The sequence below is a fragment of the Lactuca sativa genome, chromosome 4, assembly GCF_002870075.4.
Source record: "Lactuca sativa cultivar Salinas chromosome 4, Lsat_Salinas_v11, whole genome shotgun sequence".
Taxonomy (NCBI): Eukaryota; Viridiplantae; Streptophyta; class Magnoliopsida; order Asterales; family Asteraceae; genus Lactuca; species Lactuca sativa.
The window spans coordinates 127,405,120-127,423,250 of record NC_056626.2 but is presented as its reverse complement, the minus strand read 5'-3'; the positions used below and the strand labels follow the sequence as shown (position 1 = coordinate 127,423,250).

The 18,131-nt window shown below is 32.8% G+C and overlaps 2 protein-coding genes across 4 annotated transcripts; both read left to right on the top strand.

Moving 5' to 3' along the window:
- Positions 1-113: 113 nt before the first annotated feature.
- On the top strand, positions 114-7,522 carry LOC111891671 (pantothenate kinase 2). 3 transcript variants are annotated; one of them, XM_023887733.3, is made up of 23 exons: positions 114-281; positions 816-1,080; positions 1,238-1,450; positions 1,578-1,600; positions 1,730-1,846; positions 1,949-2,068; positions 2,141-2,235; positions 2,317-2,410; positions 2,507-2,638; positions 2,814-2,926; positions 3,029-3,221; positions 4,200-4,408; positions 4,516-4,560; positions 4,649-4,697; positions 4,890-4,972; positions 5,106-5,222; positions 5,298-5,361; positions 5,475-5,621; positions 5,725-5,880; positions 6,648-6,731; positions 6,832-7,026; positions 7,108-7,179; positions 7,290-7,522. In XM_023887733.3, exons 2-23 carry the CDS (start codon positions 846-848, stop codon positions 7,377-7,379), a joined length of 2,646 nt encoding a protein of 881 aa, XP_023743501.1. In that variant the 5' UTR covers positions 114-281; positions 816-845; the 3' UTR covers positions 7,380-7,522. The 3 variants fall into 3 exon arrangements, with proteins under 3 accessions (XP_023743501.1, XP_023743500.1, XP_023743503.1); XM_023887732.3 differs by having other exon boundaries at positions 115-281; positions 805-1,080; XM_023887735.3 differs by lacking the exons at positions 114-281; positions 816-1,080 and having other exon boundaries at positions 1,274-1,450; positions 1,737-1,846.
- Positions 7,523-10,038: 2,516 nt separating this feature from the next.
- Positions 10,039-12,159, top strand: LOC111891673 (probable inactive poly [ADP-ribose] polymerase SRO5). Its single transcript, XM_023887738.2, has 4 exons — positions 10,039-11,170; positions 11,244-11,494; positions 11,589-11,725; positions 11,806-12,159. The coding sequence occupies exons 1-4, from the start codon at positions 10,602-10,604 to the stop codon at positions 11,920-11,922; spliced, it is 1,074 nt and encodes a 357-aa protein (XP_023743506.1). The 5' UTR covers positions 10,039-10,601; the 3' UTR covers positions 11,923-12,159.
- The last annotated feature ends 5,972 nt before the right edge of the window (positions 12,160-18,131 follow it).

Here is an 18,131-nt window from a genome sequence, read left to right as displayed (position 1 = left end):
ACTTTCTTTGGGACAAGAATGACATTATCTATTTTATGAATAGTGGAGGGACCATTTTTGTAATTCACGTCTTCTACTTTCAAGTCTTTGAGTACACATTTGTAGATTTTTCCACTTTGAAGATCCTAATCCAATAACTTTGCTCAACTGTAGAGGTACTTCGTTAGGCGAACTGCTCTTCGGGATAGAGCACCGATCAAAGCTGCTGACATAGACGAACAACCTTGTCGAACTCTCACACTCCTAAAATCTTCCTACCAAGAACCCAACAAATTCAATCTGTTAGTTCTCTCAACTACCGCTTTATTTGCTTCTGATTCGATTACATATCGTTAGTTCACCCAAAACTGGTGTCTGGCTGGGTATCACTTCTTTTTTCATTTAAAATCAGCGATCCATATTAAATTCTTTGATCAATGTTCATGTCAGTCGCTTAAAACCGCACAATTTATTGGGTTGGTCTTGAATTTTATAGAAAGAAAAAGGGTACAGTGATTCCAGTTAATCGAAATTCGAAAAAGTCCATATCAGGGGCTCATTATTTATTAGTTTTTACAATTATTAGCTGAACTTGTAGTTATATTATTAATTCCCATGTGGGTATGATAAATTTTGTATCGATAATGTGATATGGTATACTGTATTTAATGTTAAACATTTATTGATTGTTGTTTGTGCGTTCGTTTGGTTTTACCTCTTTGGTGCCTTCGTATGTGTGGATTTCTGAATAATTTATTTCTGAATTGTCTGTCTGTATATGAATTGAAGTAATGGAGGAATCCAATTTGATATTGACCTGTTTAGGAGGTGGTTAGGTGGAGAAAGTGATAACATTGAATTTAGCAATGAATATAAATGAAGAAACCAAGAACATAAATGAGAAAAGTAACTCAGAAGAGGGAGAAGATACAGGAAAAGAAATGGTTCCACCTGTTGCAAATTCAATTCACAGATCAAGTTCAAGGCCACAGCTTGATCTTAGTGGAGCAGCCATTCAAGGGAATTTTGAAGAAAGAGATCCCACCATTCTTTTGCCTAATCAATCTGATGATATATCACATTTGGCATTAGACATTGGAGGTAAGTTTTCTTCTCTTAGTTCAGTTTCCATCAATTAGTTGTAATTTTACAAGATTCCTCTTTGTTCTTTATGAAAAAAAGACCTTTTTTATTTTCTGTGTTTCTTGAATGCCTTTGTAGTTGTAAATATTATCTAATCTCAACGACTTTGCATCAGGCTCTCTCATCAAGTTAGTTTATTTTTCAAGACATGAGGATAGATTAGTCAATGACAAAAGAAAGAAGTCCATGAAGGAGAGATTTGGAGTTATAAATGGTAACAGGAGGAGCTTTCCTATCCTTGGAGGGAGGCTGCATTTTGTGAAATTTGAAACAGCTAAAATTAATGAATGTTTAGATTTCATCCACTCAAAACAACTTCACAGAGGAGGTGCAATTCTTTTGTTACTCTTTCCTTATTATTTCTATTCATTTCACTTATACTTTTCATCTAATTAAACTTATATATATTTTTTTCTATCATGTATGATATGAATATTGATATAAACATTGGTTAGACAACGACAATGCAGTAATCAAGGTACACACACGTTTTTTTCATCAATGTTTAATGCTTCCATCTTTATATATTTTTATAGCTTTAATCATTTTACATATGTATCCTGCTTCACTTTTTCTACCTATTAACTTATTATAATGTTTTGAAAAGGCTACAGGTGGTGGGGCATACAAGTTTGCTGATTTATTCAAAGAAAAACTCGGAGTTAGCATTGAAAAAGAAGATGAGATGGATTGTCTTGTAGCTGGTGCAAATTTTTTACTAAAGGTGCTTTTTTTTTTTCTATTCTATTCTTTTTCATGAATAAATTTAATAAATCCATGCATATGTTAATTAGGTTTTAAAAAAAAAAAACTAAATTTTATGTAGGCGATTCGACATGAAGCCTTCACCCATAAAGAAGGTCATAAAGAGTTTGTGCAGATAGACCATAATGATTTGTATCCATATCTTCTTGTTAATATCGGATCTGGTGTTAGCATGATAAAGGTACTTTTTTTTTTTTTCTGTTCTTTTTTGATTCTTTTGATCTTTTTTATTAAGTATTTTGCATTTATGTAGGTTGATGGAGATGGGAAGTTTCAGAGAGTTAGTGGGACCAATGTAGGTGGTGGGACATACTGGGGCTTAGGGAGACTGTTGACTAAGTGCAAGAGGTTACTCTTATTTGACCACTTTGGTCAACTCTTTGACTCTCCACTTTGACTAATCTTGTAACAATAACGTTGTTCTTTCAGTTTTGATGAGCTTTTGGAGTTGAGTCAAAGGGGAGATAATAGCTCAGTAGATATGCTTGTTGGGGACATTTATGGGGGATTAGATTACTCAAAGGTAAATGTTATGTCTTTTTATGAAACGTATAAATAAAGTTTATAACTTTTTCACTCCTTTGACTTGATTACCCTTTGATCTGTTACATCATCTCAGATTGGACTTTCTGCATCAACAATTGCTTCCAGTTTTGGTAAAGCAATTTCAGAGAACAAGGAGATTGAAGACTATAGACCTGAAGACATTTCTCTCTCTCTTCTCCGAATGATTTCTTACAATATAGGCCAGGTATGATGTGATAGTGATTTTGTCTTTGATGAAACATGTGTTTCCTTTAAATCCAATAATAAAACCATTTTTCATAGTTGATTAATACCTGTGCATAAGTCCTTAGCATATGTAATATCAAAGAAGATAATGGAGAATGTATATTGTGAATCTGATTTCGATTTGATTTATGTAGATATCTTATTTAACTGCATTGCAACTTGGAATTAAACGGATATTTTTTGGAGGATTTTTCATAAGGGGTCATGCTTATACCATGGACACAATTTCTTTTGCCATTCAATTTTGGTAAGGATTACAATCTTTTTCCATTAGACATTTGATTTTAAGTTTTTAGCAAAAGGATTTAAGAAAATTTTGTTTTGATCTTATTCTTTTTTTTTTAATTAGGTCAAAAGGAGGGGCACAAGCTATGTTTTTGCGCCATGAAGGTTTTTTAGGAGCCTTAGGTGCATTTATGAGTTATGAAAAGCATGGATTAGATGATTTAATGGTTCATCAATTGGTGGAAAGATTTCCAATGGGTGCTCCATATACTGGAGGAAAGATCCATGGGCCTCCACTTGGGGATTTAAATGAGAAGGCAAGTATATGGTCAACAAACATAATATGAGTTATATGATCAAACAACATGCTATCATTAGTCTTTGAGTCTTTAATGATTTAATATTTTAATAACTGCATACATTATTCGACTCATTCTCAACTTGTTAATCTTTTTAGGTCAGTTGATAACTTAACATAAAGCAGAATGAGTTGTGATTTATAATAAACATTTAGTGTCAAGATTGATGCAAATTGGGTAACTAATGTCCTTATATGTGATGTGAGCATGTTTTATGGCTTTTGAAGGGTGGATACAAAGGTCCAGATCTTGTATATAGCAATCAGAGAGAGAAAAATGTGTAACTTGATTGGCAATTCTATCTTGTATCTGCTTTTAATATGTATCTCTTGTGTAAAATAGAAATAGGAAAGATCATGTATGGGTTTTGCATGAATTTGTTTTGCAATAAAATTAGTGTCATATTCAATGCTTTGAAGAAACTGTGTAGAGTTATTTATGTTACATTGGCACATCAGAAAGTATTGTAATCCTGTTGTAATGATGAAAATCTTTGTGATATAATGCCCATTTATGTATGTATTGCTTATGAAATCCAAAATGAAATGGTTTTAAATGTGTGGTCACTCTTTCTTATTAGTTTTATATACCATTGTCAGTTTCCAATATTAAAAGAAAGTTACAACATGCATTCAGAAGTGACTGAGATTTAGGTTAAAAAGTCAAAATGCTTTATATTTTAGCATTTTGTTCATCTGCCAACTTTATTAAATCCTGAACTAATTCAACTGGATTTGGAATATTCAAGTTGCATTTCATCACTTTGGTATATAAATAAATGTTCATATTGTTCATGTAGTCATAACCTTTTGATCTATGTGTTTCTCTGACTTTGCATGATAACTTAGTTCGAAATATTAGATATTATTGTTTATTCTTTTAGAGCTAAAGGTTACTACTTTATTGACCTAATATTGTATTTATAACTTATTGCAGATATCATGGATGGAGAAATTTGTACGTAAAGGAACTAAAATAACTGCTCCTGTTCCAATGGCTTCTCCAAGAACTACTGGTTTAGGTGGATTTGAAGCTCCATCATCAAAAGGAGACACCCTTCGTTCTGATGAAAGTAATTTAAATGTTGGTGTTCTTCATCTTGTTCCCTCATTAGAAGTCTTCCCCTTGTTGGCTGATCCTAAAACGTATGCAAATCACTACTATTTTATATGTTTATATGTTCATTTGCTTCCATAAATTAGTATCTACATAACTACATGTTTGAATGATTAAAGATTCATCTTGTTTGCAGCTATGAACCCAACACTATTGATCTTGCAGAACCCAATGAGCTTCAGTAAGTTTTTAAGTTTTTATTTGGGTCAATGAGATAAAAGGGTTATTGTTCTTTTTTTTTGTTGATTTGGATATTTGTTTTGTTGCAGATATTGGTTCACAGTGTTGTCTGATCATTTACCAGATCTTGTTGATAAGGTAAATGGGTTATATATTACAAACTTTCTTTCCATACCATGATTAAATGAAACAAACACTATTAACAAACAGAAAGGAATCACATTCCATTCCACTAGGCAAAATGAACAGTTTCATTTTCATTCCAATGGAATGAACCATTCCATTCCCTCCTACCAAACACTACCTCTAAAGTTGTTAGAAAATTTACAGGCAGTGGCAAGTGAAGGTGGAACAGATGATGCAAGAAGAAGAGGTGATGCATTTGCTCGTGCTTTTTCTGCACATTTGGCAAGGTAAGACTAAATTCCATAAAAAGATTATCTAATTTGGGAAAATTACAACAATATAAAAACTAAGTTTCAAAAGCTTGGATCTTTTCGCATAGTTTTTTTTTTCAAACTTGTTGTATTTTACAACTGATTACAGGTTAATGGAGGAGCCTGCTGCTTATGGAAAATTAGGGCTAGCAAATCTGCTTGAGTTGAGAGAAGAATGCTTGAGAGAATTCAACTTTTTTGATGCATATAGCACTATAAAACAAAGGTAATTATACTATTATGTATATAATTTTTTTTATTTTTCTTTAAACCCATGTAAAATTTCATTTTCTTATGGCAGAGAAAACGAGGCATCACTTGCTGTCTTGCCTGACCTTCTAATGGAGCTTGATAGTATGAGTGAGGTATAAGTTATAACACCATTTAAAAGGAAAAAAGAATTACATAATTAACACAAACTCCTTATAGAAATACAATCTTTTCATGAATCTTGATGCAAACATTGTTTGATTTTCAGGAAACAAGATTACTAACATTAATAGAAGGCGTTCTTGCTGCAAACATATTTGATTGGGGATCTCGTGCTTGTGTTGATCTTTATCACAAAGGAACTATTATTGAAATCTATAGAATGAGTCGCAAAAAAATGCAAAGACCTTGGAGGGCAAGTCTTTTTTTTCCAACAATTAATTATTCACTTCACATTACATAATCTTTTTTAACAAATAAAAAAAATTCATTTTTTTTTTTATATATTTATATTTTAGGTGGACAATTTTGATGCGTTTAAGGAAAGAATGGGTTTTGGGGAGAATAAACCGCCACGTCATAAACGGGCTTTACTTTTTGTGGACAATGCGGGCGCGGATGTTGTTCTGGGCATGCTTCCATTGGCCCGTGAACTTTTGCGCCGTGGAACTGAAGTGAGTTGGTCAAAGTTGGTCAAGGGTTTGAGTCTCAACAGCTGCAGTGTGGGAGTTTTAATTCCAATGCTGACTGGCATTTAATTTATTAGCAACATGATCCAACCAATTTTTAATACAAGACAAAAAAGAAAATAGTAAAAATTCGGCTCCTTCTCTCCTCCATGTGTCATACATACATTGGTTAGGTTAAATTATTTTTTTTACATAATTATTTGATTATTAATCAAACTTTATCTTCATTAAAGAAAATAAAACACACTAAAATATGTAAAAGAATTTTCTTTACAAATAGAGAACAATATTGATATATTTCCATATATGTTTTTTTTTTTAAAATATATTTCTTATATATTTGAAATATAAAATAATAAAAGTACATAAATCTTTGATATATTTTAAAATAAACTCAATAATAATTATAGTTGATAATAAATAAAAAAAACATTTTCTAATGAAAGATCATGTTGGGTTGCTTGTAAACTAACAAAAATTGAAATCGTTGCGTTGTGTATGTGGAGGAGAAAGAATGTTTTTTTTTTTTTTTTTCAATTAAAAAATATTGCGTTGGTTTGGGTTGTTGATAAATATAGTCATATGCCGAGTCACCTATGTGGGCCAGCATTGGGATTGCTGGAAGAATAACCTTTTTGCAGAATTTTTTTTTTTTTACAATTGGCATTGGTCAATGTAGAAAAAAAGATGTGAAATGACATAAATACCCATAAAAGACGACAAGTTATTTATTTATTGATTCTTTTTTTCAGGTTGTGCTTGTTGCAAATTCTCTTCCGGCGCTAAACGATGTAACTGCAATGGAACTTCCGGAAATTGTAGCCGAGGCTGCCAAGGTTTTATAAACTTTTTTTTTAAACAAATCTTTTAAAACATCGTTTTTTTTTTAAAAAAAAAAGAATATTATAATGAAGCAAAAATTGTTAAAACAAACAGCACTGTGACATTCTTCGTGGAGCTGCTGAAGCTGGTGGCCTACTTATGGATGCAATGATCAGTATTCAAGATAGTCCAAGAGAGAAATCATCTTCAACTCCATTAATGGTGGTTGAAAATGGCTGTGGGAGTCCATGCATTGACTTGAGACAGGTCAGCTCTGACCTAGCTGCTCTTGCCAAAGATGCTGACCTGGTATGCTGACCTGGATTTCTTTTTTCTTCAAAATTCTATATTGCAAACGAGTTTTTATTGTGAACTTTTTGTATTTTTCAGGTCATTTTGGAAGGTATGGGGCGATCTTTACATACCAACTTTAATGCTCGGTTTGTTTGTGATGCTCTCAAGGTAATATTATAGCATTGTGTACGTTTTTTTTTGTTAGGATGAGATTGCTATAATTGTGTAGATTTTCAAAGTAATATGTTTGTGATTTTTTATTTATTTATTTTTTGTAGCTTGCGATGGTGAAGAATCAACGGTTGGCTGAAAAGTTGATTAAAGGGAACATATACGATTGTGTGTGTAGATATGAGCCAGCCAGCTAATTGAAAATTCAACTCTTTTGTGTTTCTTTACTTTTTTATATTTTTGGGATAATTTATTAATTATTATTTTGGTTTAACACAATAATTTTAAATTATTTGTAACGTATCTTATGTATTAAATAAGTAGTATGATTATTGATTTATTGTAACTTTTATATCAAATGATCTAAATGAGAGAATTTTTTTATTATAAACATTTAGAAGTGTCTACAAAGAATAACATGCGTCACTGGTGGGGTATTATTCGCGATTTGGGTGCGAGAGGCTCCGAGAAGTTCAGTATTTATTATTTTTACGTATTCTACCCCTTTATTCTTGTTAAGTTCTGGTTCGGTCCTCGATGTTCTGATTTGTAGCAAAAATGGTATTTTGTAGATATTTTATGCGTTATTAATTGGCCGACATTGATTATTGTTTTATATTAAAATTTTGGATGAAATTGTCGCACGTATCATCTTGTATTGTAGTGGAATCTTTTTATTTTTATATATTAAAAGAATACATGACCGACTTCAATGTATCGGAAAATTATATAGTGAAACGTTTTGAATTCAATTTTAAAATATGTTATGAATTTAATTATACAAGAAATCTGGTTGTTATAATTCAATTTTTAGTTTATGTAACTACATCTTATATTTGATTATAATAATTTACATAAATAAATTATTATCTTAAAAAGTATTTTGTAGTACAAAGTTAAATAAAGGTATGTTTTTGTGTATATGGAAAATTTCCCGAATAATAATAAAAAAGATATGTAGATTTAGCTTAATAGATTAATAGTCATTAAATCGAGGTGACTCTTGATTTTTCAAAAAGCCGTATAACAAGTCTATAAAGGAAAAAATGTGTCGACCTAAGCCATTATATACATGGATAAAGGCGAGTATGAAAAATGTATTTATAGTGTTAAAGTCCAAGGGATATGTGTTAGTAAAGTCATCACGAAACAAACACAAACAACATTTGTTAACTGTTATAAACGTAAGCCACAAGTTTAGAGGAAACATTGGTGTTTGGCAACTAATTTTCGAAAGTTTTTAGCTTTTATTTTTTTAAATGAAAAATATCGTTTGAGAGTATTAGTTTAAAGCTTTTATTTTACAACAAAAAACTTTTGGACATGATTGATAGTTGGAAGTTTTATTTTTTATTTGTGTGGAAATATTCAGAAATTTTACTGTAAACTTTTTAAAATATAAGATTATATAAAAAACTAAAAGCTACTCCTTATAATTTTTTCTTTGATACAGGTTTTTTCTTAAAACAAACTCTAAAATATCATTAAAAGCTCTCAAAACCTTCACTGAAAGTTTTCAACTTTTACTTTCTAGTTTTCAGTTTTGAGCTTTTAATCTATGTCGTTTGATGCATTTGTGTTTTCTCAGTTATCTAAGGCATGGGGTGATTTTGAAAAGTAAATGACTCATAAATCTATTATGGGGCAAGATTCTATTATGTTTAATGAAATGTTATATTGATCGATTGACTTAGTATAGTAAGAAACATTTTCGATTTTAAATTATTGAGTTGATTATACCAAAAGTTTGTTGTTATAGCTTCTAAGGTAAAAAAAAAAGTAAGTGTCAAGAACAGCAAACCGGATTTAAGTATGGATGTGAGTTTCATATGTTATTTTGAAAATCGATATACATGCTAATATGATTTTACATATTATATTGACAAAACATAGTTTTCTGTTCACAAATCATGTGTTACAAATCTTATAACAAACATATCATTAAGAAAACGAAAAATGTTTTACATCAATACAATAACCAACCGCTTCAAGCAAATTAAATGCGTGTGACTATATGATAAAATTCATGCCATATAATGACACTTGATAGAAACAAAATGAAGCAAAAAGGCATGGCATTTGATCGACAAATGAAAACCACAAGTATTCAGTGATAATTGTTGTTAACAAGCATATGCATTTCTTTCTTGATTGACTTTTTTGCATTTATGAAAATGCATTTAACATGTTAGGTACTATTGTTTACCAATTAAATCAAAAACCATAAACTCTTAAATTTATACGCGTGCCATAAATATTTTGTGTGATTCTTTAACAAATAATTAAGGGAGACAATGGTGCCCATGATACAAGTGTCGACCCAAGGTTTTCCTTAATTGAAAATTTTAGACATAGGTTGTGGTTGAACGTCATCTATTTTGCTTTTTTAAATTTTTATAAATTGTTATGTTTGATAAAGTAAAATGTAGCTTATAAATAATTAAAAAAAAATTATTTATATTAAGATTTCAACCGGTTTATTGAGTTATTCTAAAACTCTTCTAAATATATCCTTTACTAGTATTAATTATAAAAAAAAAAAAAAAACTCAATCTATGTTAAAAATAACCTTGTTATTAATCCTATAAATATGTATAGATGCCCCAAGGATGCAAATTTGGTAGTTAAAAAGTGAAATTTCATATAAGAGTTTCTGGGTCCAAATCTTCTAAAATATTATTAGTATTATGCGAAACATATCTCGGTATTTTAGAAGCCAACAAGTTTTAAGATTAAACACGTTTAAGTGTTATCGTTTAATTAAGTAGAAATATAAGATAAGGAAAGTGGAAAACATGAATTATTAATTATTAGAATAAAAACCGACTTAATTCACGTGTCCACTTGCCCAAGAAACCCCAAGAGTACAGAACAAAATGAAATGGTGGGCAATTCCGTGGGAGAGAGGATTTCTTAACCGACCCTCTCCCCCTTAAAACCGGTGACACCGCCACCAGTTTCCGCCGCACTGCCTCGGCCTCTCTCTGTTTATGGATATTTCTGAGTCGGTCGTTTCTTCCTCAACATAATCCATTGGCGTGCCTATTGTTTCCTCTTCTACTAAGCGTTTACCAAAATTATCACCTTCGGGGATTTAAATTTGTCTTCTTCCTCGGCTTTATACATACCGACATGCGTGAATGCATACACACATACAGTATACATACACATACACATATCTTCTTGTTTTGATTCACTGAGTTTGTTTAACGTTTTCGAATCGTAGATTCTTCTTTTGATTTTCTATCGTGGTATATACCCAGCGTTTTATCCAAGCGAAAGAGATTCTCCTTGATTAAATACTGTTTGATTATTAGGAATTTAGGATAGTCCGATTGTATCGGTTGTAATTTGTTCTTTGGTTACATGCATTGAGTTGAAGGTAGGAAATTATAATTTGATTGCTTAGTTTTTAAACAATGTTGCAATTGTTGCCGGCTGCCATGGATCCGAGATTGGTAGGCGATGATGAAGGAACCTCCTCGAGTTTTGGTGGTGACGATGAAATCCGTCGTCCGATTACAGAAGACTCCGTTTCTGGGGGGAGCTCGGAAGATGAGGATGATTCCTCATCTATTTCTGATTGTGAAAGTGTTATCTCCGGAAGTAGAATCGTCGAACATACCAGGATTCAACCAGAAGGATTGGTTCGATTGGATGAGAGTGAAAAAATGTACGGGATTATCGAGAAAAAGTTCATATCGAGATTGGATGTTCATGGGGTTAAGGCTCAAATTCAAAACATCCATAGGAATCTGTTCAATACCAGTGCGATTACCCAAGCTAGACTGAGGAGCTTCCAGATTTTCTCAAAAGCTGTGGAGATTAAAAATGAAGGTGTGGCTAATATCAAGTATGCTTGGTTTGGTGCTTCAAAAGATGAAATTCACAACATCATTCTGCACGGATTTGGCCATGAGAATATTCAAAAGAACGGCTCTTTTAGTCATGGCGTTGTTCTATCTCCTGATCATTCCCCACTTGAAAGGTCGGTTGATTTTAATTCATGTTCTTCTTCCTCTAACTCTTTCATTTTATTAATCTATTATATATATCAACAGTGTGGAGTCTGCAATTGTCGATGAAGATGGGGTAAAACACCTTCTGCTGTGCCGAGTGATATTGGGTAAATTGGAGCTTGTGAATCCTTCTTCTACGCAATGCCACCCGAGTTCAGAGAATTTTCAGTCGGGAGTCGACGATTTGGTTTCCCCTAAAAAGTTCATCGTATGGAGTAATCAGATGAACACTCACATATTGCCAGAATTCGTCGTCAGCTTCAAGACACCATCGAAACCTTCAAACGTGAACAGTAAGTCACCTCAACAGTCTCATGATTCAATAGTCAATTTCATGATTCGATGAACCTCGATTGATTTATATACACAATTTTATATATGATTCAGGATCTCAATCAGATGGAGTTCGAATTCAGAAACCCGTTTCCCCATGGATCCCAATTCCAGAACTCATTGCAGCACTTTCCAAGATTCTGCCTCCTAAATCCATGAAGGAGATCACACAGTATCGTCGCAGTTACATTGTAAGTGCTAACAAATTCAAATTATATCTTTTTCATAAAATTATGGATTCGTTTTAATGGTGATTGGTATGATTTTACAGGAACATAAAATCTCTAGACGTGATATGATACAAGGAATCAGAGAATGTACAGGTGACAGCCTGTTGCTGATGGTTCTAAAAGATTTCACAGAGCAGCGAAAACATGGCCTGAATTGAAGTAAAGAAATTGTGGTTTAGGATGGAAGAAGGGTATTTTGGGGAATAAGTGAAAACTAACAGGGTACTTGTTGATTTTTAGATATGTTTTAGGTTATACATGAGTCTAATGTTGTACCCTTTTCTATAGTTGAAACAATTGTAAAGCTCTTGACTTGGAACTTTTGATTGTTTTGGGTACAACAATCAAGAAATAGTTTTGTCATTTGTGATATGAAATGAATCTTGATTTTGTTATATTATTGCAATTAGTTGTTTTGGGTATAATCAAGAAACGATAGTGTTGGCTTTAAGGGTTTATTAAAGAAACGAGGAATTTCTAAGGAAAATTTGTTCCACATCGGTAGTAAGTGAAAATTAGGTAGTTGTATTGGTGATGTATATAATGAAAGCAAAAGACCGTAGTTTTATGAAAGAAAAAGACCCCAACTCACGCCTAAAAATGTAACAAATCTCTCTCTCTCTCTCTCTCTCTCTCTCTCTCTCTCTCTCTCTCTCTCTCTCTCTCTCTCTCTCTCAAAATCATTCATACCCGGGGTGGAACCAACTTTTGAAAATAAGGGGGCTTACACTATGCACGATTTAACGACATCGACTAATGATAATAAAAAAATTTATTTACTAAATACCGGTTAATTGATAGTTAAAACTTAAAAGTGTTATTAATGACACGAATTAAAATAAATTGGATTAAAATCGGTAATTAATTTGAATGGGTTGAAATAAATTTAACCAAATAAGGTAAATCTATAATTACATAAATAGGCCTCAGTTTTAATCATAGTCATACCCTCATAGCCTCAATGCTAATTACTTCTATATAAAATATTATATAATTAAATAGGATTGGGAGAGACTTGGCATAACAGAAAACTAAAGCGGGGCTTGAAATTAGTCATAGGCTTGTCGATGTATATATTATACTTTGAAGTTGTAAAGGAGATTGAGGGGGACAAAGCATCCGACAACCCCTCTACTATCTCCGCCCATGATTCAAACTCTGAAGTCAAAACCAAAAGTCAAACATAAAAATCAAACACATAAATTTAGTCAAACCTGAAATCAAAAACACAAATCAATCACTGTAAATCAAACCCGAAAATTTATTTAAACCATAAATCGCACCCACCCATGATTGGAGCTTTTAGGAGACCTTGTAAGGAAATCATAGCTTTTTAAAGATTCTCTCTCTCTCTCTCTCTCTCAAAATCATTCATACCCGGGGTGGAACCAACTTTTGAAAATAAGGGGGCTTACACTATGCACGATTTAACGACATCGACTAATGATAATAAAAAAATTTATTTACTAAATACCGGTTAATTGATAGTTAAAACTTAAAAGTGTTATTAATGACACGAATTAAAATAAATTGGATTAAAACCGGTAATTAATTTGAATGGGTTGAAATAAATTTAACCAAATAAGGTAAATCTATAATTACATAAATAGGCCTCAATTTTAATCATAGTCATACCCTCATAGCCTCAATGCTAATTACTTCTATATAAAATATTATATAATTAAATAGGATTGGGAGAGACTTGGCATAACAGAAAACTAAAGTGGGGCTTGAAATTAGTCATAGGCTTGTCGATGTATATATTATACTTTGAAGTTGTAAAGGAGATTGAGGGGGACAAAGCATCCGACAACCCCTCTACTATCTCCGCCCATGATTCAAACTCTGAAGTCAAAACCAAAAGTCAAACATAAAAATCAAACACATAAATTTAGTCAAACCTGAAATCAAAAACACAAATCAATCACTGTAAATCAAACCCGAAAATTTATTTAAACCATAAATCGCACCCACCCATGATTGGAGCTTTTAGGAGACCTTGTAAGGAAATCATAGCTTTTTAAAGATTCTCTCTCTCTCTCTCTCTCTCTCTCTCTCTCTCTCTCTCTCTCTCTCTCTCTCTCTCTCTCTCTCTCTCTCTCTCTCTCTCTCTCTCTCTCTCTCAGTAATCAAAATCATTCAAACCCGGGGTGGAACCAACTTTTGAAAATAAGGGGGCTTACACTATGCACGATTTAGACGGTAGTGTTACATACTATATTTGTTAATTTAACCACATCGACTAATGATAATAAAAAAAATTATTTACTATACCGGATAATAGGTGGTTAAAAGAGTTATTAACAAGGCAAATTAAATACCGGTTAATTGATAGTTAAAAGAGTTATTAATGACACGAATTAAATACCGGTTAATTTGAATGAGTTGAAATAAATTTAACCAAATAAGGTAAATCTATAATTAAATAAATAGGCCTCAATTTTAATCATAGTCATACCCTCATAGCCTCAATGCTAGTTACTTCTTCTATATAAAATATTATATAATTAAATAGGATTGGGAGAGGCTTGGCATAACAAAAAACTAAAGCGGGGCTTGAAATTAGTCATAGGCTTGTGGATGTATATATTATACTTTGAAGTTGTAAAAGAGATTGAGGGGGACAAAGCATCCGACAGCCCCTCTACTATCTCCGCCCATAATTCAAACTCTGAAGTCAAAACCAAAAGTCAAACATAAAAATCAAACACATAAATTTACTCAAACCTGAAATCAAAAACACAAATCAATCACTGTAAATCAAACCCGAAAATTTATTTAAACCATAAATCGCAACCCATGATTGGAGCTTTTAGGAGACCTTGTAAGGAAATCATAGCTTTTTAAAGATTCTCTCTCTCTCTCTCTCTCTCTCTCTCTCTCTCTCTCCGTTACTACAATTCCCTATGCCAAGACTAAAGTTAAAAAAAATTACTATTTTTCTAGGGGTGGATATCCGTTTTGTACAAAACAATTAGTTCAGTCAGAGAGGAGCTAATATATTATGCTTATAGGTAGGAGAAAAGAAATAATAAACATATAAGATATAAATTTATTTCTATGTAGTTGATTTTGTATTTATTTGGGTGGAAACTTCATTGTGTTGTGTTCTTATTAGTTGTATGGTTTGAAAATATTCGTTTGGTAGAGAATTCGTGTAACGACCCATCTCCGGTATGTTGTTTCCATGTTATTTATTTAGGAGTTTTCAAGAGGGACTCGGCGAGTCTATAGCCCGACTCGTCGAGTAGAGACAGGATTTCGAGCACGTGTAAGTCGGCGACTCGACGAGTCCATATTCGGGACTCGGCGAATCCGCCTGCCAGGAAGTAACCCTAAATCCCCGGGTTTGCTCACTATTTAAGCAATGTTATGTGCCCCAAACTTGCCTCCTTCACCCTCAGAGAGCTTGTGAGAAACCCTAAACCACCCCTTGTATGATCTAAGTGTTTTTGTGTGGATTCTTGAAGGATTGAAGAAGAAAAAGAAGAAAGGACCAAAAAGAGGAAGTGTATAGCAAAGATCCAAGGCCAAAGTCAGAGTTCATTGAGGTATGTCTCGGAATTATCCTGTTTTGTGCTTAAAACCTCCATTAGAACACCTCTAAGGCTAGTTTAATGTAATTTCCAAGCTTTATAGTTGTATGGATGCCTTGTTGGGTCGAGATTGATGGGTTTTCGGTCATAAGACATCCTATGTGCTCATACAAACCCTAAAGCTCGGATCTAGGTTTCTCTATTGTACATACTTTGAATCCAAGACTTGAACCCTAATTCTAGCATATGGAAATCAGAATTCACATGTAAATAGGTTTAAGAACATACCTTGATTGTTATATAGCAATAACAATCCAATTCCTCCTTGAATTGACCTTGGAAAGCAGAGAGTCACAAGTGTCACTCCTCTAATGGCTTACAAACACCATAAGCAAGTGGAGAAGGTATAAGGAGAGAGGAGGGAGGTTAGAATTCGTATTTGGGGCTTCTTGGGAAGGGATACCCGAATTCATAACCCTAGGGGTGTTTATATAGGTGTAGAGATAGGGTTTCAGTCATTATCCTTATCTAGTTGATTATCCATTAAGCAACCAATAAGATAATCCTTGAATCCTTATCATACTCGAATTCTAAGGCTTTCCAACCTTAAATTCGTTCACCATACTTATAAGATAATCCTTACCTTATTTTGTAACTATCACATAATTACAATTCAGCCCCTCAAGTTTAATTAATTACATTTGATCACAAAACTAATTCTTAATTAATTATCGACCAATATTAATTAAACAAATATGATTTCTCCTTTAATATATTATTCTTATAACATATTAATAAATCATATTATCCTCTCTCTCTATATATATTTCTCCAATCAAGTTGCTTTGGTGAAGGCAACCCAAAAGGACCATGCACCATCGGGTCAAGTACATACCAAAATAGTTATGGACTTAGACACTAATCCAACAGTCTCCCACTTGGATAAGTCTAATAACTATTCTGCGTATGACTTCGGATCCCGATCTGCAATCGTAGCTTTCCAAAGCCGCTGTCAACTCTGATCATATCAAATACGCGTGTCCTTAGATAAGGGATCATATATTCCTCCATTCTAGATATCATATGAGATATGATTTTAAATCATTCTCTTTGTACTAAATCTCGATTTCTGATTTATGACGACTGACTAATTGAACAAATCAAATTAGCCCTAGCCCGGCCGAGCATTTACGTTTGTCATCACTAAACCATCGAGGGGCCCAAAGATATCGCTTTTATCCTACTTTGGATAAAAGGAACGGATAAACTTTGATACAATGCTTGCTTGCACTCACGCACCGAATTACACACAACAATACGTTTTATAACACCAAGTTACTGGTGCGTTTACATATTATCAATGTGCAACCGATTCGCAAGATACAACTCACACATCTTGGTTTCAAGAATATAAGATGTTATCGTCTCACCAATCACTCGTGATACAATCCATGGAGTGATCCAAGTGAGCGTGGGTCTAATCCAATGCTCAAATCATATTCATAAGCACTCATGAACGTTGCAGCAAACATTTGCTTATGTCTAATACTCTTTTAGACAATCCACACACAAATTCACGACAGTCTTCATTCATATCTACTTCCAGCATATGAACGACTGTGGCCCGTTCGAATAATTCGATTATTCTTAATAAACTCAATTATTCTGGAAGTCAAAACATGCAAATGTGAAACACAAGAATAATACTAATCCCATATGGCCTCAAACCTTTGAGTATAAATAAAACACCTTTTATTTATCACCATATTGATTACTCATTATTTGTCGTTTCGGGTAATCAACTTCTTACTTGAATTCCAACACTTGTCCCATGCTCCTAGCATGAACACAATGTTTACCTATGGTTCTTACTTTGTGAAATAGATCTCATTGAATACATTTCCAATCCTTCTCATTTCACAACTCCAAATCCGTTTTTCATAAGTCAAAGAATATCAAATTCTTGCTACTTATAGAATATGCTAGATTCTAACATTCTTTGCAACTATCCTTTCGTAATGTCACTGCACCAAAGTCACAAAGACTATTGCCAATGATATTACAAAGTCCTCTATCGGAGATTGTTGCAAGACAATTCCATAGACGTGATGTCTCTCACTCAAAGTACATTCTTTGAACATCCTTTTGCATAGAAGTTTCTAATCTAGTCATAGATTTCTCAATATTCAATTCCCAATATGGACACACTTCCATATGTTCCATATGACAACTCATTCTTAATAGAATCTTATCTATTCGTAATGATGTCGATACGGTCCATCCAATATGGAAACATTTCCATATTTTCCAATACTATACTTCCAACTTTCACAAGCGACCAATCCTCGTCGAACTTTGGATTGTCCTTTGATAGTTGTTTAATTGTTTTAGTCAAAACCAATTCTAGTTCCTTTTCCCTCTAAATGCGCTCGACATTTGGAAAATTTTTAGAATGGTCAAACATTAAAGCATTTGCAATCGATCCTATACCCGAAGCGTATGGGACACGACGCATAATGTTTTATTTGCTATGTTCTCAAAAATTCGAATTGTGAAGAGGGATGCCGTAATCATAATCGAAATTTTAAGAACACACTATGTACCTTTAACTAAATTTATTAACATTTCTCAACCTAATCCTTTAGATTTGAAATGAAGCATAATATTCTCTCCCTTAATTATAGCAAAACAACCTTTCAACTCTTACAACTTTGCAAAGTATGACTCTTGTTTTCTATAATTAATATTGCTAACCTTGCAATACTTTTCTTAATAATCATACAATCATAACTTTTATGCTCCCACTATCATGATGATTATTAAAACATAAC

What these genes read in the sequence shown, in the direction of transcription:
- LOC111891671 (XM_023887733.3), top strand. Translation starts at nt 846, where the DNA reads ATGAATATAAATGAAGAAACCAAGAACATAAATGAGAAAAGTAACTCA. An exon ending in GTGCAAATTTTTTACTAAAG is followed by an intron (nt 1,847 to 1,948) that starts GTGCTTTTTTTT and finishes AATTTTATGTAG; the next exon opens with GCGATTCGACATGAAGCCTT. An exon ending in TTTTCTGCACATTTGGCAAG is followed by an intron (nt 4,973 to 5,105) that starts GTAAGACTAAAT and finishes AACTGATTACAG; the next exon opens with GTTAATGGAGGAGCCTGCTG.
- LOC111891673 (XM_023887738.2), top strand. Translation starts at nt 10,602, where the DNA reads ATGTTGCAATTGTTGCCGGCTGCCATGGATCCGAGATTGGTAGGCGAT. An exon ending in GATCATTCCCCACTTGAAAG is followed by an intron (nt 11,171 to 11,243) that starts GTCGGTTGATTT and finishes ATATATCAACAG; the next exon opens with TGTGGAGTCTGCAATTGTCG. An exon ending in GAAACCTTCAAACGTGAACA is followed by an intron (nt 11,495 to 11,588) that starts GTAAGTCACCTC and finishes TATATGATTCAG; the next exon opens with GATCTCAATCAGATGGAGTT.